The following is a 27,524-nucleotide window of genomic DNA, read 5'->3' as shown; positions in this document are numbered from 1 at the left end:
TAGCCTAATAGTATTGGTCTCATTGTGAAAAGCAAGTGAGATATTTAAGAGATCTCAAGTTCGAGTTTTGTTAGATGTCTTGATGGTAATGTTGTCAATGGGTTGTGCCCGAAAATAAGTAGAATCGATAGTAAGATATGTGCAAAAGTCTTCCCTCCCAACTAGGTCACCGAAGAGTCGCCGGAGAACCACGCCAGGCCCAAGCTTCTTCAATGTTCTTCGCTGCCCCCTCTCTTCCTTGCTCTACTTCTTTTATATCTACTTCCATAGTGAGCATACTAACATTTCCAACTAATCGTTCCTTTCTTTACTGCCACGTTGGCATAACTAATTCATCTCCACAGCCAATGTGGTCTTTACCTGCTGCCACTATGTCGGGAGTATGATAACCCACCAATCTGATGTTCTTATGCCTCACTCTATTGCTCCTGCGGATCACTGGTGGAGATGCTTCCACATCAGCTGACTTAACCACATCAGCTTCCTTGCTCCTCTGCATGTGCCTCTCTTCATTTAATCTCTTTGGCGGCTCTGAAACTCCAGTCAACCTCCCGGCATTCATAACATATTATCGGAGAATTATATGACAACTTGTATGGTTTTGAGTTTTTTTCTTCAAAAATCTATATGGTTTTGTTTTTTTAATTTTCTTTCTTCTACGTTGTATATATTCCCAATCCCAAGGATGGCCGTGGGCCACGTGCTCGAAAATATGCCTGAAAGGCTGAAACATGTAACAACCAATGAGGGGAACGCGCCGTTAGAAAAAATAAAAAAATCGTGGGCCCAAAAGATTCATTTGAGTTATCGTGGCCGGCCTCTGGTCTTATGGTTTCCCATGTGGACCCATTAGGAGGAGAGAATGGGCCACGGGGGCGTGTTGGATGCAGATTTGGAGGCTTGCGAGGGTCTATGCGGTCAGGGCTGGTGGTACTTTCTCGGCCATGAGAGTCACCAAGTGCGACAGTGATCGTCTCTGCTGGTTACTTGGGCTATATGGGAATGGGAGTATGGCGAAGCAAAATTAGCACCGAAATATGTACTAATTATATATAGATATATATAGAATAGAAGAGAGACGCGAAAGGTACTTTTCGGCCGAGAGGAGGAGCGATGGAAGGTATCGGCTCCTGCTTCCGTGGATTCTCGGCGGTGTTCAACGGGTCTTGCATCAGGGAGGGGATTGCCGGCTCCTTGTCGCGCTCACCCCACTTCTTCGCCCCGCCCATAAGTCGCATCAGACGCCCTCTATCGATCTTCTTGTCATTGCCGTCATCACCAGCCCAGCGCAGCACCCCCGTCAGGAGAAGAAGGAAGAGAAAAGCTGTGCTTCAGCCTAAGGGAAGACCGAAAAGGGATGATGCCTCGTGCGTGCCGTCGGCCGAGGAGGCTTCCATCCGCGTGGGGACGCTCTACCAGAATGGGGATCCCTTAGGACGGAAGGAGCTTGGCAAGTGTGTGATCCGTTGGATCTGCCAGGGCATGCGCTCTATGGCCTCCGATTTCGCCTCCGCCGAGCTCCAGGGCGACTTCCCTGAGCTCAGGCAGCGCCTAATCGGAAATGCTGCTTCTACAGGGAGTCTGGCCTTCGTCATCCAGGCCCAGCCTTATCTGCACGCTGTCCCCGTGCCAAAGGGCCTTGAGGCCCTCTGTTTCAAGGCCTGCACGCATTACCCCACCCTCTTCGATCACTTCCAACGTGAGCTTCGTGATATCCTCCAGGACCTCCAGCGCAAGTCCGTCTTCTCCGACTGGCGCTCCACCGAGTCCTGGAAGCTCCTTAAAGAGTTTGCCAGCTCAGGTTTTCTCCTCATATATTTTTTTTCTTTCCTCTTCCCCTCTACTAGCATCTTCCTTATTTGGATTGTTGGAATCCATGGCCGATGGCCCTCTAGCCTTACCATTAATCAAGCCAGAGAGTTAAAAAAAAAAAAAAGAAAACGAAAGAGAAAGAAAAAGCCTGTTTTATTTTTTGCCTTTTATACAAGAACCCTAAGCCTCTGTGCCCGTGCATTTGCAGCACAACATCGTGAAGCTGTGCGGAAAACTCCCCATGCCAAGCCTGTACATAGTGGTCTAGGAATGGAGCTGGGGAAGGCTAAAGTAATACAAAGCAGGATAGAGGAATTTGTAGACCACATGTCCGACCTTCTGCGCATTGAACGTGATTCAGAACTGGAATTTACACAAGAGGAACTGAATGCTGTTCCCACTCCTGATGAGAACTCAGACTCATCAAAACCAATTGAGTACCTCGTTAGCCATGGGCAGGCTCAACAAGAGCAATGTGACACGATTTGCAATCTAAATGCGATTAGCTCCTCTATTGGTGAGTTTTCAATCATGTTCCTTGTGCTGTTTATCATTGTTCAAATGCTTCTTATAAACATCTTTGATGAAAAGGACAGTTTGATCACTGTTCTCTCTCTAGATTTTTAAACTTGGATTGACTTTTTGGTGGAAACAACTTCTTTACATGCTCAGAGAGACATCATGAGTTGTTACCGCCATTATGTTTCTTTACATTGTCATGAATATGAAGATGTGGAAATAGTTACATTCTTGCTCTTGAAGGGAGCTGCCTTCGTGTCTTCATGTGATGCCCCAAGTATGTAGTATGATAACTGAATTTATTTCTCTCTTCAATTCTTAGAACCTAAATAAGCATTACCTTCTCTCTCTACAATAATCTGAGCCTTCCCATTTTTTATATATTTCTTTCAATCATTATTTGTGTTATTTAGATATTTTTCTTATCAAGAGTTTTATAATTAGTGATCTGATTTTTACAGGCTTGGGTGGTATGCATTTGGTATTATTTAGAGTTGAACGGAATAATAGATTACCTCCTACTAGTCTCTCTCCAGGGGACATGGTTTGTGTAAGAACATGCAATAGCAGGGGCGCAGGTGCAACTTCTTGTATGCAAGGCTTTGTTAACAATTTAGGTGAGGATGGCTGCAGTATAACTGTCGCCTTGGAATCTCGCCATGGGGATCCCACCTTTTCTAAGCTATTTGGGAAAAGTGTGCGCATTGACAAGATACAAGGATTGGCTGATGCACTGACATATGAGGTATGAAAATCAACTGGGCTTTTAGGTTGAATCAAATTCAAATAAAATGTTTGGTTGTGTATAATTGTTAAGGGTTGATTTCCATTTTCAATTAATGTTGAATAATGTTGGTGCCTTAAGAAATTAAATTATTTTGGAGTCAACTTTCATTTGTTCTGAGAGCACCGTCTGACTTCTGTTGGAACTGTTTGCATAGATCAACCTGAGAATCCCTAATTGCTTAGGGCCTAAGTTTCTGACTCTATAAAAACTTATGCAACAAAACAAGGTAACTACTTGAAAATATGAAGTTACAAGGATAATAGGATTGCCCTGGGTTGCTGTTCTTTTATAACCTAAGACTTACATGTAGATTCATGTGATTAGGCTGCAATAAGATGTGTACATCTCCTATAATTAAGCTGCAATTGATATTCATGCAATTCTCCTTAATGTCTTGCTATAATTAGAATATCAGCTAGTCTATTATTATGCCCTACCTAACTTCACGATGCTCGTCATTCTTCTGCTGACCATACTGATTGAGTGAGTTAATGTTTTAAAGTCATATGAATGCAAGCTGAAGTAGGATTCAGCTTCATATGGTAGACCCCAAAAGCAATGGAGCGTTAGGCAATTCCTCATGTTCATTTTTTATTTCTTGCTCCTCATCGTGGAAAGATTCTTCATCAGCTTCATCCAGTAATAGACTAATAGGCTAGCTGAATGATTACAAATTTAGATCTGTTTGGTTTCTGTTCCCAGTGTAAAGTTTGGCACTTAATTGTTATTATGTCTTTTGGGCCTAAACACTTGTTTCCTGGATAGCAGTTTTGTGTCTCCTTTTTGAGTTAGATCTTCTCTCATAAATATGATGTTTCTTATCTATGTTTTATGTCAGCGCAATTGTGAAGCATTAATGCTTCTTCAAAAGAATGGTTTACAGAAGAAAAATCCCTCTATTGCAGTGGTTGCTACACTATTTGGAGATAGAGAAGTTATCGCATGGTTGGAGAAGAATCAATTGGTGGAGTGGGGTCAATTGGAATTTGAAGGGATGATGGTGAATAAAAGTTTTGATGATTCCCAGCTAAAAACAATTGCCTTGGGCTTGAATAAGAAGCGACCTCTGCTAGTAATCCAAGGGCCTCCTGGTACTGGAAAGTCAGGTTTGTTAAAAGAATTGATAACCCTTGCTGTTCAGCAAGGTGAACGTGTACTTGTGACGGCTCCTACTAATGCTGCTGTTGACAACATGGTTGAAAGGCTCTCGGGTAACGGATTAAATATTGTACGGGTTGGAAACCCAGCTAGAATATCTGCATCTGTGGCTTCCAAGTCCTTAGGAGAAATCGTCAACGACAAGCTCGCAAATTTCAAGAAAGAATTTGAGAGGAAAAAATCTGATTTAAGGAAGGATCTACGGCATTGCTTAAAGGATGATTCTCTAGCAGCAGGTATACGCCAGCTCCTAAAACAACTTGGAAAAACTTTGAAGAAAAAAGAGAAGGAAACCATAAAGGAAGTACTTTCAAGTGCTCAGGTTATACTTTCCACTAATACTGGAGCTGCTGATCCCCTTATCCGCAGAGTGGAGAGTTTTGATCTTGTGATTATAGATGAAGCAGCACAAGCAATTGAACCATCATGCTGGATCCCTATTCTGCAAGGTAAGCGTTGCATTTTGGCTGGTGACCAGTGTCAACTTGCACCAGTGATTTTATCTAGGAAGGCCCTGGAAGGTGGTCTTGGCATCTCCCTTTTGGAAAGAGCGTCACCTTTGTTTGATGGTATTTTAGCTACAAAATTAACTGTTCAATATCGAATGCATGATGCAATTGCAAATTGGGCATCAAGAGAGATGTATGATGGTCTTCTGCAGTCTTCTCCAACTGTCTCTTCGCATCTTCTTGTTGATTCTCCATTTGTCAAGGTAAGCTGGTAACTTGTGTTCTACTATTATATTGCACCCTCGCCATGTTCCTGTGGGTGTGGATAACTGGAAATTGAGATTTTCTTGCTTGTTTGTTGAGATAATTTCTCCTTTTCTATAAATCTACAATGGCAAACTTGCAAGAGATGAAGCTTAGGAAGGACTTGAAATGTAAAAGGGTTGGTTTGGTAGGTCTAATCTATAGTCCCTAGTTCTAGCAGATGCATTTAATACCCCACTGCTGATTTTTTCCCCTTTTTCCCCCATTTTTCTTGATTCCTTATCAATAGTTGGAACCTGCACTTGGTTAATATTCCTGCTAATTTAACTTCTGATATGATTGCCTTAAGGAACTAACATGTTATCATCTTTTACCTTTCCAGCTCTTGGTGAATTTGAGTGCTATTTAGTTTCTGATATGAGTGCCCTTGAGAGTGTGTTATATGGTGTTATATATGACAACTTTGCTTTAAAGCAGGCTACATGGATTACTCAGTGTGCACTGCTTTTGCTTGATACACGAATGCCATATGGTAGCTTATATGTTGGTTGTGAGGAGCATTTGGATCTAGCTGGAACTGGTTCCTTCTACAATGAAGGTGAAGCAGATATTGTTGTACGACATGTCTTCAACCTTATTTATTCAGGTATTCTTTTTCTTCCCTGGCAATATGCAATACTGGAAAGATGGCTAGGACTTCCATTGTCCTCTATGTCTTCATTAACAAGTTTCTTCACCAATAATCTTGGTACATGCTCTGGCCTTTGTTTCGTTGCCTATCATTTTCTCTGCTATCTTCTATAAGGGCACCAACCTTTGTTTGATTGACAAGTTCAATTAGTAATCATATGCATAATCTTCAATTAGTAACAGCTTGAAAAACATATGAAAATAATGATATTTCATACATGTTTCATTGTAGATTGTAACATCTATTGAATAACACAGATTATTTTTCATCAAATTAATATGTTAAGGAATAGTTAATAGACGGCATTCACTATGGATATCCCTCCTTCCAAAGCTAGCTTTTGGTTTTCAACCTTACAATAAATTTATGAGGTTACCATAAAAAATGTTTATCTAGGGTAGTCTTTTTTTTCCTTTTGATAAAATTGGATAACCACATTCATCAAAGAGAAATAGGGTAATCTTGTTGAGACTGTAATTCAGTACTTACTCCCATAATGTCTCATGTTGGACCAACAAGCAATTTCAGATCCAAGTATACAGTTGCATCCAATAAATTTACAATCTAAAGAACCCTTGGGATAAAAGCCTCAAAATTGTGGTTACATTTTATACCAGCTCTACATCTATATCTTTCAGTATATGTTGTTTTTTGGTTTCTTGACCTCTTTTCTCTGATAGAAGATTAGTGTGTCTTTTTGTTTAGCTACCTATGTTTCGCTGCAATGACACTGTTTTGTCAATGTTGTCTGTATTTTTATTTGAATTCTTCTGGATGCAACTCTGCAGGTGTCTCTGCAAGTGCCATTGCAGTACAATCCCCGTATATTGCTCAAGTGCAGCTTCTAAGGGACAAACTTGATGAATTTCCTGAAGCCTCTGGTGTTGAGGTTGCAACCATAGACAGTTTTCAAGGGCGGGAAGCCGATGCTGTGATTATATCAATGGTATGTGAAAACATTTTCTAGTTCACTGTTTGCTCATCGGTTGCTACTTTAAAGTGTCACTTTAACAGAATATAGCTGATCTTCCTATTTATCTCACACAAATACAAATAGGGCACCAGTTTGTCTCCTTTCTATATATGCAATCTAAAAAGTAGTTAGGCGTCAATAACATATCTAGCTGAACCTAAGTGTGAAAAAGGAAATGCTCATTAATGTGTATATATACTAAAAGATAATGGAAGGAAAGAAGCAATGAAGAACACTACTATGAAGAATAATTCTCAAGAAAAAATTGTCTGATCTCTTTACAAAGGCTTATATAGCTATGTATCATCAAGGCTAATCAAATCCTAGAAGAAAAGGAAATGAGATAAAAATATACATGTGAGAATAGGCAAAATTATTTGGATATCAATCAGGAAAAGAGTACAAAGGGTATATATATAAAGAAATATTAGAGTTTTGTGGTATGAGCCCAATATGGCCCATTAACCAATCTAAACTCCAACACTCCCCTTCCAGCTGGAGCATATATATCGAACATACCCTACTTGTTACATAGATTACTACAGACTTTAACACTTAAACCATTGGTGAAGATATCCGTCAGTTGTTCAGACGAGTGGGTGTATAGCGTAAAGATGACTCCTTTCAATACCATATTACGAACATAGTGATAATCAACCTCCACATGCTTGGTACGTTCATGGAATGTTAGATTGTTTGCAATGAAGATGGTGGCTTGAATATCACACAACATCTGCATATGTATCGTGATGGGGAATCCTAACTCAGATGGAAGAAACTGCACCTAAACCATCTCACAAGCTGTCTGTGCCATTGATCTGTACTCTGCTTCGGCACTCGATCTTGAAACCACATTCTGCTTCTTGCTTCGCTAAGTAACCAAGTTTCTGATGGGAATTAAGCAACAATCTCAATAGATTGTAAACAAATAAACAATCCCCAAGCTTGCTAGATGAAGGAGAGCAACCTAACAAGACCAAAATTGCAATCACACAAGACACCAAATTTTACGTGGAAAACCCTTAAATCAAGGGTGAAAAACCACGGGTCAATCTTGACCAATCCAAGCTCCACTATGATCAAATTCAGGGTACAAGAGAGTCTCAAGAATGAGCATAAATAAAAATACAACTTGACCAAAACAATAGCTAAAACAAGCTATATTGGAAACAAAAGCAATATTCTGTAGCTTCTGTTCTGACCCTCATATCTTGAGCTAGGAGAAGCCAAATCACAAACCGTCTGGTGGAAATCAAGCTCTGCAAGTCCCGAACGTGCCCACCAAATTTCAGCTCAATCGGACATCGTTTGACCCTCCAAACACCAGCTTGAATTTGCTGCTCCTGTCAAATCCGAACCCTGCGAAAATCTGCCGTTTTTATCTTTGCGGCGGCTATCACCCCAGATTTTTCACTCTCTTAACCCTAATATGATGGAAAACACTTAATAAAGTGAACCCTAATGGGCTTGGACCATTTGGGCTTTTCTCCACATAGGACGGGAGCCCAATACCCAACAGTTTCCACCAACATACGTACAGAAACCAGACGTAGATTTTTTGTCTCCTCTATCGCCAGCATAACCCGAGTCAAAATAGGTTGCAATGTCCAGGTGACCATGATTCTTGTAGAGAAGACCTTGCCATGAGCTCCTTTATCATATGCAAGAACCCTCAAAGCACCTTGCCAGTGAACTTCTCATGGCTCATGTATAAACTGATTCAGGAGTCCAATTGCGTATGATATATCTGGACGAGTAACTGTTAGATAAATGAGCTTGCTAATCAGACATCTGTATTGACGTTGATCTTTGAGAGATGGGAAGATTTCTCCAAGAAGGGTGGTGACTGCTCAATAGGTGTACAAAATGCTTCATTAAATGCTCCTTAGTTCTTTGAATGTCCTGACGATCGCTACCCGTCAATAAGATGTCATCGACATACCGCAAGCATAATACATCCAGATGAAGTGTTCTTATAGAACACAGAGTGATCCACATTGCACCTGCTAAAACCATTTGCAACTGCAATTACACTAAACTTTTTCAAACCATGCACGAGGACTCTGTTTCAAACCATAAATCGCTTTCTTGAGCTGGCAAACTAGATTCTCCCCCTGAGCAACATACCCCGGGGGTTGCTCCATAAACACCATCTCCACTAAGTCTCCATAAAGAAAGACATTCTTCACATCGAGTTGACAGAGTGCTCATGATTGATTCATAGCTACCAACAGTAAAATGCGAATGAATTCAGATGAGCAATCGGTGAAAAAGTCTCAGCATAATCGACACCATAAGTCTGAATAAAACCATGGGCCAGCAATCGGGTTTTGTAGCGATCAACTGTACCATTAGCTTTGTGCTTAACAGAGAAGACCCATCGGCAAGTGACGACACTGGCATCAGCAGAGCGAGACACAAGCTCCCATGTACCACAAGATCTCAAGGCTTCCATTTCCTCATCCATTACCATCTGCCATTATGGAAGCAGACATGCATCCTGCTAGTTCCTGGGGATTGACTCAACAGACAAGGAAAAAGCAAAGATGCGAAAGGACGGGTGAAGATTATCATAAGAAACAAAAACTGAGATGGGATGTTTGGTACAAGAACGAATACGTTTGTGAAAGGCAATGGGAAGATTAAGAGACGGGTCTGCATGGTTCGGGGAGATGACTGGAAGGGGTTGATCTGGCGGTGGTACATGTTGGCGGTGATGGTAAACATGTCCATAACGGTCATCATCTGGATCTACTGGAGGAAGCGTCACAGTAGGCATATGCATAGGCAAAGTGATCGAAACAAGAATAGGGAGAACAATATCAAATGACGCAGTCAACAAATTGTGAGAACCCGAGTCAACCAAAAAAAAGATTGAGACTCAAAAACGTGACATCCATAGACACATAGTACTTCAGACTAGTCGGGTGGTATAAACAATATCCACGTTGGGTGCGAGAATATTGACAAAGACACATCTAAGAGCATGCGGGCACAATTTATCCAAACCAGGAGTTAAATCCTGAACAAAACCAACACAACAAAAAAACACTAAGGGATAAGCGAAACAACTCAGTGTCAGGTAAAAGACCACGTAGAGAGGCCTCTCCTCCTAGGGGTGCAGATGGCATACGATTAATAAGATATATTGCAGTTAAGATAATATTATACCACAAACACCTAGAGACATTATGCTCCACTAAGAGAGTGTGCGCAACATCTAAGATGTGACGATGCTTTCTTTCAACAACCCATTCTGTTGAGAGGTGTGTGGACATGTGGTTTGATGAATAATCTCAAAAGACACGCACAAAGAATTTACATCAGAAGATTCAAATTCTAAAGCATTATCAGTACCAAGACATTTGAGAAAAGTGGAAAACTAATTTTGTACTTCCAAAATAAATGTTTTAAGGACATCAACAATTGACCGACAATCTTTAAACAAATATACCTATGGCACTCGAGAAAAATCATCAACAAACACAATATAGTAACAATGATTAGTAGAAGGTCTCCAAACATCATAATGAACTAGATCAAGTGATCACTGACTAGACCCTATAGTAGAACATTTAAAAGTAGCATGATGATGCTTACCAACTGACACGACTCACATTCAAATGACTCGACCCGAATCCAAGGCAAAGCCTGCTGAAGACGACTAAGAGAAGAATAACCTAATCTACAGTGCCATATGAGTGATCACTCGGTGTCCAAAATAGAAGCTACCAAACCACAAGGAATATTATCACGCACTAACGTATACACGTCGTCACCACGATTACGCCCCAAACCAATTCTTTTCCCCTTCCAAAGATCCTGAAAAGTGTAGTGAAAAAGGAAAAAAAGTCACACTACAATTCAACTGTTTAGTGATCGCAGAAACGGAAGTTGACAGGAAATTCAGGAACAAAAGAATATTAGTTACAGCTTAAGCTGAGAGGAAGCCTGCACAACTCCTTCTCCGGGCACTAAGCAAGATAGTCTATCGGCAATTTCCACATAACGAAAAGCAGATGGAGAAAGATTTTGGAAAAAAGGATTTTGTACCTGTCATGTGAGAGAAGTCCCCTTAGTCAATAATCTAGTAACTATCCCTGGAAGCAAGAAAGACATTACCTGAAGAAATAGGATAGGAGACTATAGCATGAGAACTTGCGCCCTGTAACTGCTGGAACTGCGCAAAGTCAGCCTAAAAGATAGTAACTAATTGTTCAACACCAAAAGTAAGGGACGGATAGGCTAACTCTGTATTAGCATTGGTCTCTACCGGGTGACCATGTTTATCCCAACAATGATTTTCAGTGTGGTCCGTTCGTCGACAAAAGATGCACACAAACCTACCCTGAGAATCACCACAGTCGGCTTTTCGACCACCACAAGAGGAGTCTTTACCTCGCCCACGAGACGAAGACATGACGATAAAGAGACAAATCCTTCAACAACAAGACAAGGCCATCACTGGTGAGGATTGAGGAACATCACTAGGTGCCTGTATAACAACGAGAATGGCGAGAGATAAGCGACGGCTAGCGGTAGAGGTGGCGGCGACGGGTTGAAGGCTAGGGTTTGGAAAGGCGGCGGCGGCGGCAACAGCTAGCGTTTAACTCAGTACTCTGGTACCATGTGAGAATAGGAAAAATATTTTGGATATTAATCATGAAAAGAGTACAAGGGTATATATAGAGAAATATTATGGTTTGGTGGTATGGGCCCAATATGAGCTATAAACAATCTAAACTCTAACAATACAATTGTTTAAACATGACAATAATCAAATATTTACTAACCATATATAGCTAATCATATATGGACTAATCATATATAGACCAATCACAACTAATATTACAAGATTTATCACACTCCCCCTCAAGCTCAACTATATATATTAAACAATCTGAGCTTGTCAATCATTTTCTCAAAATCAGGCTTCTAAAGGCTCTTAGTCAGGACATCAGCTACTTGACTTAAGGTTGGAACATACACAATGCATATTGTTCCATCTTCCACCTTTTGGGGGCGTTTGGTTCACAGTAATGATATATTACCATGGTAATGAGATTACCATGGTAATATGATCGGGAATGTTATATGCCTGGGAATGTTGTGGTAATGTGAGATTACCATGTTTGGTTGAGAATTTATATTACTGGTAATCTTTCATTACTATGTTTGGTTAGTCATGGTAATCACCTCAGTAATATGTCAAATTTATCAAAATACCCTTACATATAAAATTTTGAAAAATATAATTTAAAGTATTTAGATAAATAAATAATTAAATTATAATATTAAAAATTATTTTTTTCGCAATTTTTAAAATACCTTTGTATTTATCAAAATACCCCTACGTATAAAATTTTTAAAAATATAATTTAAAGTATTTAAATAAATAAATAATTTAAATTATAATATCAAAAATTAGTTTTTTACAATTTTTAAATACCTTTGTATTTACCAAAATACCCCTATGTATAAAAATTTGAACAACTTAATTTCAAGTATTTAGATAAATAAATAATTAAATTATAATATCAAAAAAATTATTTTTTTACAATTTTTTTAAAAATACCTTTGTATTTACCAAAAATACCCCTATGTATAAAAATTTGAAAAAAACTTAATTTAAAGTATTTAGATAAATAAATAATTAAATTATAATATGAAAGATAATTTTTTTTCACAATTTTTTAAAAATATATTTGTATTTATCAAAAATATCCCTACGTATAAAAAAATTTGAAAAAAACTTAATTTAAAGTATTTAGATAAATAAATAATTAAATTATAATATTAAAAAAATAATAAAGGAAAAATAAAAAAACTAGGGAGTGTAATAAGGAATTACATTAAATGAGTGGGGGTATAATTGGAAAAATACATATCGATTACCACCAACTTGGTAATCCGGATGGACACTGCTTTTGGTGGTAATGTGATTACCACCTTACTTGGTAATATTTCACTATTGGTAATTTTACATTACTATCAACATTACCACTGCTACAGTAACCAAACATGGTAATCTGAACAGATTACCACCAGATTCCCGGTAATGTTTGCACATTACCGTGAACCAAACGCCCCCTTTCTTTAATGAAGTGTCGATCCACCTCCACGTGTTTTGTTCTATCATGATGAACAAGGTAATGACTGATGTTTATCGCTACCTTATTATCACAAAATATCTTTAATGGTATTTGTGCTGCAATTCTTAGTTCTTCAAGCAAATGTTTTAGCCACAATATTTCACATAAACCATGAGCTAGTGATCTTAACTCTACTTCTGCACTTCTTCTTGCCACCACTGTTTGTTTCTTACTTTTCCAAGTAACTAAGTTTCCCCAAACAAAAGAACAATATCCAGAAGTTGATCTTCTATCCACAATAAAGCCAGCCCAATCTGCATTAGTGAATGCTTCAATTCCACAATTAGTGATCTTTTGGAAAAGTAACCCTCGACCTGGAGTTCCTTTAAGGTATCTTAACACCCAGTTTGCTGCTGCCATGTGTTCCACCATAAGAGCATGCATAAATTGACATGCAACTCACTGTAAAACCAATGTCAGGATGAGTATGTGAAAGATAAATCAGCTTACCAAGCGGCCTTTGGAATCTCCCTCGATCTACAGGAATGCTTGTTTCTTGATCACCCAACCTCACATTAGGATCCATGGGAGTTTTTGCCGGTTTGCATTCTAACATGCACATGCCGGTCTCCTCTAACGAGTCCATGATATACTTCCTTTGAGAGACAAAGATTCATGTTTCATTTCTTGCAACCTCCATTCCCAAAAAGTATCGAAGATTTCCCAAATCCTTCATTTCAAATTCTGAAACCAAACCCTTCTTTACTTTTGTCATCTCTTCAACATCATCACCTATAAGAATAATATTATCAACGTACACAATTAGAATGGTCACTTTCCCTTCATTGTGTTTGTTAAATACGGTGTGATCAGTTTGAGCTTGCACATATCCTTGCTTTTTAATGGCCTTCATGAATCGGTTAAACCATGCACGAGGAGACTGTTTTAACCCATATAAAGATTTTCGCAATTTGCACACTTTCCCTTGTCCACCTTGATTTAATCCAGGAGGAAGATCCATGAAAATTTCTTCTCCTAGCTCACTCTTCAAGAAGGCTAGGAGAACAGGAATGCTTGTTTCTTGATCACCCAACCTCACATTAGGATCCATGAGAGTTTTTGCCTGTTTGCATTCTAACATGCACATGCCGGTCTCCTCTAACAAGTCCATGATATACTTCCTTTGAGAGACAGAGATTCCTGTTTCATTTCTTGCAACCTCCATTCCCAAAAAATATCGAAGATTTCCCAAATCCTTCATTTCAAATTCTAAAACCAAACCCTTCTTTACTTTTGTCATCTCTTCAACATCATCACCTATAAGAATAATATTATCAACGTACACAATTAGAATGGTTACTTTCCCTTCATTGTGTTTGTTAAATACGGTGTGATCAGTTTGAGCTTGCACATATCCTTGCTTTTTAATGGCCTTCATGAATCGGTTAAACCATGCACGAGGAGACTGTTTTAACCCATATAAAGATTTTCGCAATTTGCACACTTTCCCTTGTCCACCTTGATTTATTCCGGGAGGAAGATCCATGAAAATTTCTTCTCCTGGCTCACTCTTCAAGAAGGCATTTTTGACATCCAACTGTTGTAATGGAAAATCCAAATTGGCAGTCAAGGACAAAAGAACCTTTATAGTATTGATCTTTACTACTTAAGCAAAAGTTTCCTGATAATCAACTCCATAAGTTTGAGTATATCATTTTGCAACAAATCTGGCTTTATACCGTTCTACTGTTCCATCAGAATTGTATTTAAGTGTAAATACACACTTATAACCAATTGTAGCTTTATGTCTTGGCTTTTCAACTACCTCCCATGTTCTATTTTTCTCGAAGGCATGAATCTCTTCCATAAGTGCAGCCTTCCATTCTGGTTTCTTCATAGCCTCATTCATTATTTTTGGATGACAAATGTTTTCATCTGTTTAGAAAGATGGTCATAGTCGATAAACCTTGAAATTGGATGGTTTGTGCAAGATCGAGTTCCTTTTCTCAAAGCAATAGGAACTTCCAAATCATGTTTTTCTGAACTTGATTTTGAGTCAAATTCTTGAAAATGCAAGGGCTCATCATCCTTTACTCTTTTAATTGTTTCCTTGGTATATAGGTCTGTAGTTCTTTGATTTTAGGAATGATTTCCGGCTCTACTTGATGATTACTGGGGATTATCAAAGAAGTTTTTAACTCATCAAGAGTAGGTTTATTGAGGCCAGGAAGGGTTTCTATTTTTGGAGATTTGGTGAGTTGGTTTTTTCCTTTTCTTCTTTAGATAAATTTGGTTGCTGCAATTGTAAATTCAAAACTTCCTTATAATGTTTCATATTTTGTGGACAAGGATCCCAAAAAAAATTTCCCAAAAATCTGTTTCCTTATTTGAAATTTCAAAATTTGAAATTGGATTTGAAACCTCCAAATTTAGCCCAGAGTTACATTGTTAAAATTCAAACCATTAAAGGAAAAAAATTGATTTTTGAAATTTGGATCACACAAACTCTCGCCCTAAGACAAATTACAAAGAAAATAGGTTTTTTTTTTAAAAAAAAAGTGACATCAATGATGTGAAATATTTCTTTTTTTAAGAGTTGTAGCACCTATATCCTTTTTGTGTGGTTGAATACCCTACGAAAACACACTTATAAGACCGTGGGTCCAATTTGGAACGACCTTAACTTGGCACATGTACAAAAGTGACACACCCAAAGAAACATGGCTCTAACAAGAAGTTTCTGTATGTTGGAAACAAATTTGAGAAACAATCAAGTGGTGTTTTGAAGTTTAGAATCTTTGTTGGTAATCTCTTGATTAAATAACATGCAGTAAGGACCGCATCCCCCCAGAAATATTTTCGAACATTGGCAGAGAACAAGAGAGACCTCGCCACTTCAAGCAAGTGACGATTTTTTTCTCTCAGCAATACCGTTTTGTTTAGGGGTATCAACATAAGAACTTTGATGCAAAATCCCATTGTTCTTAAAAAAATCAGCAAGAATCAAATTAAAATACTCTGTACCATTATCAGTGCAGACCATTTTCATTCATTCATTGAATTGAGTATAAACCCATTTATAAAATTCTTTAAAAATATTTGCAGCATCAGATTTATCTTAAAAAAGATAAACCCAACAAACCTGTGTATGATCTTTTATAAAAGAGATAAACCAATGACAAGATGTAAGAGTATTAACACGAGAATGTCCCCAAATGTCACTATGAATCAAAGCAAATGGTTGGAAAGGACACTATAATTGCGATGGTAAAAACTTTCGAGTATGCTTAGCCAATTGACAAACATCACATTGGAAAGACAAACTATTATACTTGAATAAGGAAGGGAACAAGTGTTTCATGTAAACGAAACTTGGATGTCCTAGTCGATGGTGAAGTAACAGTATCTGGTTGTTTGTAGAAATAGAAAAAAGACCAATAGACCTAATCGCAAAGGAATCACTTGAAAGATGGTAAAGGCCATTGACCACTCTAGCATTGAATCCTCTTCCCCGATTTCAAGTCCTGAAAAATACTAGATTTGGAGAAATGAGCATGACAATTCAGATCTTTTGTCAGCTTGCAGATAGATAAAAGATTATAGGATAAACTAGGAACATGTAGAACATTGTCAAGTAAAATATCATGACTATCTGAATAAACCCTGTGCCAGCAACCACAGAAAATTTTCCATTTGCAACATGCACTTTTCTTTGTCCCGAGTGTGGAAAATAAGTATAGAAAAGATATGCATTACCGGTCTGATGATCGGTAACACCTAGTCAACAATCCATGTCTCACCTGAGTCAATCATATCAGCAACAGAGGGACTTGAAGTACCTGTTTGAGCAAGAGAAAAAGGCACACAAGTGACCATTTGTGCCTATGAAAAATTGACAATGCTTGGTGGAGTGCCTATACGCTGATCGCGTGAAGTAGGACCTTTTTTGCGAAGTCGATTATTGACCCAATCTGCTTGTTTACCGTGAATGTCCCAACACGTGTCTTGAGTATGATACGATTTATTGCAGTGTTCACCACAAGGCTTTTTTTGCGATGCAAAATTATTGAAATGCGCAGCCATTGCAAAAGACTCAAGTTGGAGAGATGGGGAATCACCAAGCATCACACGACGACGATGCTCTTCACGGCGAACCTCGGCAAATACCTCATTAGCTACCGGTTTTCCGACACTCCCTCCCAAGTTGGTGAATAGATATCATCCTTTCCCAGCTTGGATATAATCACTGAGAAGTCATGACCATTAAGTCCCTTTGTAAACACATCTGCAATTTGCTTCTTTGTAGGCATATAGGGAGTTCATATCAACTTGTTGTCTAACTTCTCTTTTATAAAATATATGTCAATCTCAATGTGTTTTATCTTGTCATGCTATACTAAATCATCAACAATTTTGATGGTGGACTTATTATCGCAGTATAGCCTCACAAGCTCCTCCCATTCTATCCTGAGGTCTTCAAGGATAATCTTCAATCATAATAGCTCACACATACTTTAAGCCGTAGCCATATACTCCACTTCTGCAATTGACTGAGCTACCATTTTTTTGTTTTTTACTCTTCTAAGTGACTAGATTACCACTTAAGAATGTGCAATAACTTATTGTTCCACGGCTATCTACTGGAGATCCTGCTTAATTCGCATCAGAGTAGGCTTCAAGAACTAGCTTTTTATGTCTTGAATAAAATTCCTTTTCTTGGATTAGCTTTTAGGTAGTGGAGAATCCATTTTGCAACTTGTAGATAAACTTCCTTAGGGTTGTGCATGAACTGACCTACCACGTTGACAGCATATGCAATGTCCGGTCGGGGGTGAACCAAATATATAAGCTTCCTAACCAAATTTTGGTAACCCTCTTTTTCTACTATCTAATCACCATTTGTCTTTCCAAGTTTGTGATTGGGATTAATTGGTGTTGAAGCAAGTTTACATGCTAATTTACTAGTCTCCCTCAAGAGATCAACTACATACTTTTGTTGGGACATGAAAATGCCTTAGCGAGAACATGTTACTTCTATCCTAAGGAAGTATTTCAACCTACCCTGGTCTTTTGTCTCTAATTCCTTTGCCGAGCAATTCTTCAAGGTTTCCTTTTCCTTTGCATCATTCCTAGTAACAAGTATGTCATCAACATAAACCCGAAGAGCATTAACTCCCCTTGAAGTTGCATGTTTAATGAATAACGTATGATCACCTTGACTTTGCTTATGCCCAATGTTTAGCATCACTTTTGCAAACTTGCCGAATTAAGCTCATAGAGACTGCTTCAATCCATATTATGCCTTTTTCGTTCTGCAAACCTTGTTCCTAACAATTTTTCCTTCAAGGCCTAGTGGAATCTTTATGTATATATCCTCCTATAAGTTACCATGAAGAATCTATTTTTTACATCAAATTGTTGTAAATTCTAATTGAAGTTTGCAGCAAAGAATAGTAGAATCTTTACTGTGTTCATCTTCACCACTGGTGCAAATGTCTCCGGATGGTCCACTCCATAGGTTTGTGTGTAGCCTTTGGCAATTAATTTTGCCTTGCATCGTTCTACAAATCCATCTGATTTGTACTTCATGCAAACAACCATTTGCATCCCACTACTATATTATTTATGGTAGCTCCACGATTTTCCACGTTTTGTTTTTCTTAAGTGTTTTCATCTTTACTCTTATAGTTTCTCTCCGCTTCTCTTTAGCTAATGCCTCAGATAAAGTATTAGGAATTGGGATGATGTTTAAGTTGGCTAAGAAGTTTCTATGAGGTGGAGAAAATCTGTAAAAGGACATTGATTTAGGCAATGGATACCTTGGATGCTTAGCATTCTCTTATCATTTTTCTTAAGGCCATAGGTAGATCATAATTAGATGGAATAGGAAAGAAAATTGAGTTGTGCATACCTCATTTTCAAGAATAGGATTTAAGTTTTGTACTTGCACTAGATCAAGATTTGGATATCTCCTGCTCGAGTGCTTTTGCTCATACCTCCTTGTGTCAAGCGCGTCATTAATAAGGACAATTTTAGGGTTTGGCTCTTGTGGAGACAATACATGCTGCAAGGGTGACTCTTATGGAGACAACGTGGAATACAAGGATGATTTTTGTGAAGATGATTCGGACTGAGATGAGTAAGGTTGTGAAGTAATTATGTTTAGGAAAAACATATCTTCTACCTTATCTTTCCCAATAGGCCTAGAACTTCCACTGAAAATAAGGTTGAGAGAAAAAAGGATCGACCTTCCTTAAAAGTGACATCAACAGATAGTAAAATCTTCATGTAGGTGGGTGATAACACTGTTAGCCTTTTCTATGTTGGAGAATACCCGACAAACACACAATTGCTCGTGTATCTAATTTATTTCTGTTGTGGCTAAACACATGAACGAAAGCAGGACAACCAATTACTCAAGGGGTGAGATTATTTACTGTTCAAACGACCGAGCTCCTGTAATAGTAGGAATTGTAGAAGGGCCCCATATATCAGTGTGAATCAAGTAAAAAGGAAAAGGGCTTTTATTATGACTCACAGGAAAGGAAACCTTTTTATGTTAAGCAAATTCTCATACATCACAATGAAAATGCTTAACATTAACACCCTTAACAAAGAAAGAAACATTATTTTTAAAATAACAAATGAAGGATGACCAAAACGAAAATGGTGACGCCAAATGACATCGTCATTAGAAATAGAAAAGCAAGACTCTAGGAAAACATACTTGACAGTAGGATAGTGCAAAAATAATACATCTAGATAGTAGAGGTTGCCTTTTTCCTTAGCAACTTCAATCCTCTTCTTGAAACTTGATCCTGAAATATATAGTGAGAAGGATAAACATAACTTTAGAAGAATGGAAAACATAACTCCCATCCTTATTTCCTCCTCTAGATTCAAACACTCCCCTCTTGACCCACAATAATTCTTGAACCTTTGTAAGAGCATATGCAGACTGCAGTTTAGTAGGATTAAAAAGTCTAACAGATAATTCAATTTCTTCTCTTAATCCTCCCAAGAAATGGCTAACAGCTTGAGCCTCATTCAATCCTGACTTGCTAAATAACACATCAAACTCCTCCAAATACTGCTGCAAAGTTCCCACCTGTCTCAATTTCTTAATTTCAGTAGCAGGATCAGAGTAAACTTGCTCACCAAATTGAGAAATCAACATATCAACAAATTCTTTCCAAAGATACACCCTTCCTTTGTCCTTGGTGTTCAAGAAAGCTTTATACCAGTGCAAAACTTTCCTCTCAAGGTGAATGGACACCAACTTCACCTTATTAGGTTTAAGACTATAGTCTATCTCAAAGAATTGTTCAACCTTGAACAACAAGAGGATCTGCAAATCAAGCCAAGAAGAAGAACGACAACAAGAGGAAAAGAGGAAAGAACAGGCGGGAAGAGAGGAGAAGGGAAAACAAGAACAAATTCATCAACTTTTTCACAAGTCTCTTCTCAATGTAACTAATAGCTTATTTAATAGAAACAACGGTCGGGATTAAATGTGGGTTGTGGACCAATCTACTTAAATGGCTTCAACGGTTGGGATTAAATCTTGAGTTATTCTCAATGACTTCTATGCGGATGACGCCAACTCATGTGCCACCTGTCTTCAATCCACCAATCAGCTTCTTATTAAATCCCAACTGAAGTAACTACTAACCATTTTAACTGTTTACCTTCCTCTTTTCAAACACTTCCCTCCAACTCTAACCAGCGCAGACCTTCTCCCACTTCATCACATATCACATTTCCACAAAACGCAGGCAGTCACAAAAGATTTTTTCAGGTCTTAATCTCCAATCATGGCAGTGCTCCAAGACACAAGCAAGGCAGTAGCTTTTGCATTGAGACTAGACTCAGGCATAATCACTAAGGACTCTACCCAAATAATATTCTTAAAATAAGCCACAATAACAAACTCAATCTCACTATACTTCGGCATCCCAACCTAAGAATTATCACTGAACATTGAGATAGGATAAAAAGAATGAGGGGTGGAGAAATTCCTGGAATTAAGCTGAGGGCTCCTAGAGTATTGAAAGGTGGTGGTCTTCAATCCCTAGTGGAAAACTCAAGGCAGTCAGGCTCCTGATTGTTGAAGACAAGATCATAGTGAACTTTTCAAAATAACCAAGCACAAGACGCTAGAAGGGCTTTGAAATCCCACTATACTTGGGCATCCCAACCTAAGAATCATCACTGAACATTGAGATTGGATAAAAAGAATGAGGGGTGGAGAAATCCCTGGAATTAAGCTGAGGGCTCCTAGAGTGTTGAAAGGTGGTCTTCAATCCCTAGTGGAAAACTCAAGGTAGTCAGGCTCCTGATAGTTGAAGACAAAATCACAGTGAACTTTCCAAAGTAACCAAGCACAAGACGCTAGAAAGGCTTTGAAATCCCACTATACTTAGGCATCCCAACCTAAGAATCATCACTGAACGTTGAGATAGGATAAAAAGAATGAGGGGTGGAGAAATCCCTGGAATTAAACTGAGGGCTTCTAGAGTGTTGAAAGGTGGTCTTCAATCCCTAGTGGAAAACTCAAGGTAGCCAGGCTCCTGATTGTTGAAGACAAGATCACAGTGAACTTTCTAAAGTAACCAAGCACAAGACGCTAGAAGGGCTTTGAAATCCCACTATACTTCGGCATCCCAACCTAAGAATCATCACTGAACATTGAGATAGGATAAAAAGAATGAGGGGTGGAGAAATCCCTGGAATTAAGCTGAGGGCTCCTAGAGTGTTGAAAGGTGGTCTTCAATCCCTGGTGGAAAACTCAAGGTAGCCAGGCTCCTGATTGTTAAAGACAAAATCACAGTGAACTTTCCAAAGTAACCAAGCATAAGACGCTAGAAGGGCTTTGAAAGATTACACACCCATCCAAGTACTAAAATGGAAATTTAACCAATCACCAGAGTAGTCCTTGATAGAAGTTCAGCCGACCTCAGCAAAGGATGCCACCATGTCCCAACATCTTCTCCCGTTGCACTTCCAGAACATGTGCTCTGCAGTTTCCAACTCCAAACCACAAGGAGTAGAAGGCCCAATATTGCGAGCATGCCGATATGCATAGTTAGGTGTTCTGCCATGAAAATGCCTCCACAAAAAAAATTTAACTCTCGGTGCTGTCTAAAGTCTCCATAAGGCCAGCCAACCATTCCAGGAATTAAAACTAGGCATCCCCTGGTCGTGATGAGATTGCTAAATAATTTTGATAACTTACAACCGTCCTTTTGCTCCTTATTTGTGTTATTTATTTCTGTTAGATTTTCTTTAACAATGTTGCATTAGTCTCTACAATGTATGCAAATCATGGGTATACAGCATGCACCAGTAATCTCTGCAATGTATGCTTCCTCTGTAGGTCCGATCAAACACTCTTGGTGCAGTAGGATTCCTGGGTGATAGCAGGCGAATGAATGTAGCAATAACAAGGGCGCGAAAGCATGTTGCACTTGTCTGTGATAGCTCCACTATATGCCACAATACTTTTTTGGCTAGGCTTTTGCGTCACATTCGGCACTATGGGAGAGTGAAGCATGCCGAACCCAGTTCATTTGGGGGTTCTGGGATGGGCATGGATCCAATGCTACCTTCCATTGGTTGATTTGTAACTTTCCTCCTCCCGTGGGAATGGTTGCTGGAATATTCACAACATGATTTCTTTGTAATATGCAGAACATGATTCCTTTGCTATGTTCCATGTTTTGCCAGCAGTCTTCACTTTGTACCCGGTTGTTCAACTTTTTGTTGTATCTATAAGACTGTTCAGGGGTGATCAATGTAAATACGGTTTCTTTTACAAAGCAATACCTTTAAGCAAGTAGACGCCCCACACATTTCTATCCATTGGTTGTGTTTTCGGGAAATAAACAGTACCTTCTCATTTGAGAAGGATTCCCCTATGGCAAAACTAGGAAAATGAGAAGAGGGATCCACTGGAAACCAGAGATATACTCTTTATCGTCCTATTCAATATGAGGATCTCTTGGGGAACACAAGTGGTTTTCCTGAAAATTTTTAATTAACTGCCTTGCTGAGCAGTGAACACAATAAAGAAAAAATAATAATAACAAAAGACAAATGAGGAAGGATATAAACTCTTGTAAATCATTCTACAAAAAAACTGAATTTGAGGACAACCCCGTTTTGGAAGCAAGACGTGGCACAGCCTTCCACAGTGTATCATCAAAGATACAATACCTTATACCTCAGCTTGCCACTGGCACCACCAAATAAATCTAAAGCAGTAACAGGTCGGGCCTATACTTTCTGGTACATCCTCTTGTATATTTTTGCGCCTTCCAACTCAGCATGTATCTCTCGTTCTGTTCGTATCCCAATTGGATTTTCTAAGAGCCACCCTTGTGCATCACAAGTAAAATTGGCATCAAGAGCGTCGATATGCTTTAACACATCTGCTCGGGCATCAAACTGATCTCTCATGTCAAGTGCCACATCAGGCACATCTGATTGCAAAATAACCTGCCAACAGGCGCTGTACTTAGTCCCCAAGCATGACGTTGACAAAAGTGAACCAAAAAATAAAAGTAGAACAAAGAGGACCAATATTCAGTCCATGTCCAAGAACATTGGTTGTAATGCAGATTCCAATTTATAAATTTCAAGTACAAGAGAAGATGGGAATTTTGGGTATAAACAATAACAGTAAAAATATTGAGATATAGGACCTACCTCATGAGAACATAGAAATTAAAAGCTACAGCATGCTATTTCCCCCTAAAATACGCACAGGACTTATAAAGCAGGTAATGATTTTGTGAAACAATTGAATGTTGTAGGTGATTGTAGAGATAGTTCTCCCAGGGAGGACAGTGTATGGTGTCTGTCACTCATCAATCTTTCTCTCCTTTATTTTCCTTTTTGTCCTTTGGATGATCTTGATTATTTTCAAAGATGTCTGAATCCATGTCTCATATGTGGAGAAAAATATGATACTCAAATGTCTGTGCTCACTCATTAAGGGCTCTTTTCAAAGCTAGGGGGAAAGGAAGTCATTCTCAAGCTTCCATTGCAAAATAGAAATGCAAGCAGTGAGAATAAAACAGCTACTAAAGTTCAAATGATGAAGAAATATTCTGCTCCAGGAATGTAGTCAGCAGACCTCTTATATAATATACTTTGACATGATACAAGAATTTAATAGTGAGACAATCATCAAGCACAGCCATGACCAAGGTGCGCATACTGAGAATAGGTCAAAAATCCTTCTTTCTTGCATCATGGTCAAAGAGAAGGTAGTGAAATATGATGTTAAAACCACTAAGCTCCATTTTGTGATCACTTACCAACAAATAGTTCAAGTTCACAAGTGAACACAAAATTTGCTAAAAGCATCCACCTAGCTTTGACCCTAAACCACAAGGGAAATATGCGCATGAAATACCACGATAGCTCATGTTCGTGTACAGAATTACTTGTGCATATGGTATGTGATTTGTTTAAAACCAACAGGTTATGTATCTAAAGCCATATGAGCGTGCAAATGATTAGTGCTTACTTGACCTCCTAAACTTAAATTCTTTACTACAGAATCCACCAAGGACTTCTGGACAACCCTTCTTTTATGATGCCTCTTCTTGAAATGAGGATCAGGACACTGCAAAACAAAAGAACCAAGACATTGAATCACTTTTCATGCATTTTGGAACAAAGAGATAAAATGCATTCTTCCAATAAATTTTTAACATTTCATACAGGGAAAAATGTGTTTCCTTGCAGCATCCAACAAAATCAACATAAAATGGCTGAAGTCTGCTCAGAAAAGCAGAATCTTCAAAAATAAATAAGTTACTTAATAAACAAACTTGATAGTGTGAAGCTGATGTCCGTGCTCACCAATATTGAAACTAAGATTAAAGGTCCGGGGTATGTAGGGACTAATTGTTCGAAGGAGATGGTAGCATTTGCAAACATAAAATAGCTGTCCCAAAAGAAATGCATCTTCAAGTAAGTCACAAAGATTTCCATCATTCATCTAGAAAATGAAAGGAGGAACATAAAAGAAGCACTGACATATTCTTCAGCCCCAATTCTTTAACCCAAAATTGTGAACGTTGGACCAACTGTAAAAGCCAAAAACTACATCAGTGAGCAAAGACACTTGTATTTAAGAAAGAAATAAAGTTTTTATTTAAAAAAATGGCACCTTGTTCCTAATTTCCAGTCCAAGATAGTTTCTGGATTCAGGAAGGTGTTTTGCGAGCCAAATGAGAAATCTACCGCTACCTGTGAGGACTAGAGTATCTTCAGGAACGTTAACATGTTATTATTACTAGAGGACCAATTACAATGATTCTATATGCAATTACATAAGAGGATGATTTGTAATATGTTGGCATATTTAGGTTTGACAAAATATATACATAGAGACTTCTAATGTAAGAAGGAAAGAGTAATTAGCTATTATATTTGTTTGTGGGAAGAGAATATTATGTGTGTGTGTGTGTGTGTGTGTGTGTGTGTGTGTACATAAGATCAGAAACAGGAGAAAGGCAGTGCTGGTACCACAACCGATGTCAACCATAAGGGGCAGCGAAGGATTGCTGAACACCTGCTTCCATTCTGGCACCTTCACTGGCGCCTGCATTCCCTCGTATGATAATGATATAACAACGATGTCAAATTAGGAAAACAAGGACGGAAATGTAAGGAATCCAGGACCATTTCGTCAAAGAAACAATAACAAGAGGCAGAAAACTCACAACGAAGGATGAGCTGAGGGGGTTAACATGCTGTCGAATCCGGACGTGACCCACCTGCCAAAATCCCGTTTTAAGTAAAGATGATATTGGTATGCACTATGCAGCTAGCTCTCTTCTTCATAGTCCAAGCCAATCGCCGACCAAATTCCAAAATATACCTCGATATTATATATATATACACACACACACATAATATAGGTAGAAAGAGAGAAAAAGGAAATAAAAAGAAAAGATAAACATAGCAAGAGCTCACGCATCCGGCGCCATAAAAATCCTTGAGGTTGAGATCGGCGTACTCCAACTCGACCAGGTTTGGGCTTCTGGAGCACTGGCTCCAGCAAGCGGCTCGGAAAGCACGGAGCGGCGCAGGCAATAGAGCAAAGGACGATGAAGACTTTGTAAAACAGAGAGCGAACCTGCTGGACGGCGGCGAGGCGGAGCAGTTCCACCGCAGTCCTAACATCTCTTGCCAGTGAGAGAATGATGACTTCGTCAGTAAAACAGGTTAGCCATACAGAAATTATCCCAAAACAACAATCCCTGATTTTTCTTAAATAAACCTACTATAAAATCTTCACTATTATGGTCCATTTGATTTGATCCATTAATAAGGTGAACAACATTAACAGTTAAGTATAAACAATTAAAATATAATACAAGTATTTATATTATTTTATATTTGATTTTCATCCAGCAGTATATATATATATTTTTTTATGTTGTTTAGTGTTTGATCCGCATAAATACAAAACATAAAATAGTAAATTATAATACTATTTTTTTACTGTTTTATATTTATTTTATAATAAAAATATGTGAAAAATTAGCAGCCCTTTAAGTTTGTAAAATTGCAAAAAAACACGATTAGTTTTTGCTGATCACAATCCCTCCTTTTTAAAGCTACATGTTTTCGAACCCCAAACCCTCTGTAGCGGATATGAGCGGAGTGAGTTTCAAATTTTTGGGACGAAAATGCCCTTGCAGTGGGGAGTCGTGGGCTGCTGACCATCTCGGCGATTTGAGAGGAGTGGGGCGGTTTTCAGTAGGATAATCCCTAGAGGCAATTTATTGGAGCGCTTTTACTTGCTTTTTCTCAACTCACGTCTTGACTTTTTCCATTTCAGTATCTCCAGGGTTGTCCCTCTAGCGTGAAGCCTCTGTAATTAGCATTTCATCAGACTTTTCCCTTTCCACCGGGTATCCAGAAGGAGAAGTCCCCGTATGACTAGTTGGCATTTCATCGATTCTGATCTAAGGTATTGAGTATGGTTTTATGTTAAGCGTTACATTACGAAAGATAGATTTTTCGGTTTTGTTTTGTGCTCCTGTTTTTGTTGGAAGATATTGAAGTCTGCGAGGATTTCTCAGTTTGGGGTTTTGTTAGTCTGCGAGGAGATTTCTCAGTTTTGGGGTTTTGTTTTGTTTTGCATTTTAGTATGTATACACTACTCGAATTAGTTTTTCGATTGTTATGATTTATGTAATATTTATAATGTACGTTTCCCAGTTCGTTTGATATGGTTGCGGTTTACTGAAATGAGGGTTGACGTTTAAGAAATGAGATGTTACTGAGTTTGTTGTCCTCGTTTAAGTATTCTACCTGCTTTTAACAAATGGGTCTCTGTTTAACATTTTTATATCTCTGTTTAATAGCGAGAGTTCTGAGTTTAAAACCTTATATTTCCGCTTAAACTTTTGTCAATCTGCGTGTTGAATGTGTTGTTATTATCGCGAGCTTGTGATTATAGCGGTCGACCTAGTTAATGGCCGATGCTATTTGGCCGAGTAGTGGAGACTTTTAAGTGAATTGAAAAAAATAACATGACCCTCGACTACTTTGGGAGATTATTCGGCGACGACCGTTTGCGGCTGCTCACTAAGCTAGAAGCTATATACAAGAGAGAGCCCTTCTTGATTCTCTTTTTGCGAAGATGCGATGGTCGCACCGATAAATTCGGGATCGGGGAAAGCCTGCTTTGAGTTTGAGACCTCGAGATGTGGCCCTCGTGCTTGGTGCTGCGTTGCGATGGCGGCAGTGTGGT

The 27,524-nt window shown here is 38.6% G+C and overlaps 2 protein-coding genes across 3 annotated transcripts; one reads left to right on the top strand and one right to left on the bottom strand.

Moving 5' to 3' along the window:
• Window positions 1-913: 913 nt before the first annotated feature.
• Window positions 914-22,567, top strand: LOC120279050 (DNA-binding protein SMUBP-2). The gene is made up of 7 exons (XM_039285894.1): window positions 914-1,801; window positions 2,021-2,329; window positions 2,793-3,076; window positions 3,957-4,988; window positions 5,467-5,635; window positions 6,469-6,626; window positions 22,122-22,567. The coding sequence occupies exons 1-7, from the start codon at window positions 1,114-1,116 to the stop codon at window positions 22,362-22,364; spliced, it is 2,883 nt and encodes a 960-aa protein (XP_039141828.1). The 5' UTR covers window positions 914-1,113; the 3' UTR covers window positions 22,365-22,567.
• Window positions 22,568-22,748: 181 nt separating this feature from the next.
• LOC120279051 (tRNA (guanine-N(7)-)-methyltransferase-like) lies at window positions 22,749-26,052 on the bottom strand. Of its 2 annotated transcripts, none has more exons than XM_039285895.1 (8): window positions 25,736-26,052; window positions 25,483-25,536; window positions 25,286-25,361; window positions 24,927-25,015; window positions 24,794-24,843; window positions 24,617-24,701; window positions 24,279-24,377; window positions 22,749-23,242 (listed from the first exon to the last, which is right to left on the bottom strand). In XM_039285895.1, the coding sequence occupies exons 1-8, from the start codon at window positions 25,943-25,945 to the stop codon at window positions 23,021-23,023; spliced, it is 885 nt and encodes a 294-aa protein (XP_039141829.1). In that variant the 5' UTR covers window positions 25,946-26,052; the 3' UTR covers window positions 22,749-23,020. The 2 variants fall into 2 exon arrangements, with proteins under 2 accessions (XP_039141829.1, XP_039141830.1); XM_039285896.1 differs by having other exon boundaries at window positions 24,927-25,006; window positions 25,736-26,047.
• Between the last annotated feature and the right edge of the window lie 1,472 nt (window positions 26,053-27,524).

Source organism: Dioscorea cayenensis, chromosome 16 (genome assembly GCF_009730915.1).
Source record: "Dioscorea cayenensis subsp. rotundata cultivar TDr96_F1 chromosome 16, TDr96_F1_v2_PseudoChromosome.rev07_lg8_w22 25.fasta, whole genome shotgun sequence".
In the NCBI taxonomy this organism is placed as follows: domain Eukaryota; kingdom Viridiplantae; phylum Streptophyta; class Magnoliopsida; order Dioscoreales; family Dioscoreaceae; genus Dioscorea; species Dioscorea cayenensis.
This window is presented reverse-complemented; position numbering and strand designations above follow the sequence as displayed.

What these genes read in the sequence shown, in the direction of transcription:
- LOC120279050 (XM_039285894.1), top strand. Translation starts at nt 1,114, where the DNA reads ATGGAAGGTATCGGCTCCTGCTTCCGTGGATTCTCGGCGGTGTTCAAC. An exon ending in TAAAGAGTTTGCCAGCTCAG is followed by an intron (nt 1,802 to 2,020) that starts GTTTTCTCCTCA and finishes GTGCATTTGCAG; the next exon opens with CACAACATCGTGAAGCTGTG. An exon ending in ATGCTGTGATTATATCAATG is followed by an intron (nt 6,627 to 22,121) that starts GTATGTGAAAAC and finishes CTTCCTCTGTAG; the next exon opens with GTCCGATCAAACACTCTTGG.
- LOC120279051 (XM_039285895.1), bottom strand. Translation starts at nt 25,945, where the DNA reads ATGTTAGGACTGCGGTGGAACTGCTCCGCCTCGCCGCCGTCCAGCAGG. An exon ending in CCCTCAGCTCATCCTTCGTT is followed by an intron (nt 25,362 to 25,482) that starts GTGAGTTTTCTG and finishes GAGGGAATGCAG; the next exon opens with GCGCCAGTGAAGGTGCCAGA. An exon ending in GACTGGAAATTAGGAACAAG is followed by an intron (nt 24,844 to 24,926) that starts GTGCCATTTTTT and finishes TGGCTTTTACAG; the next exon opens with TTGGTCCAACGTTCACAATT.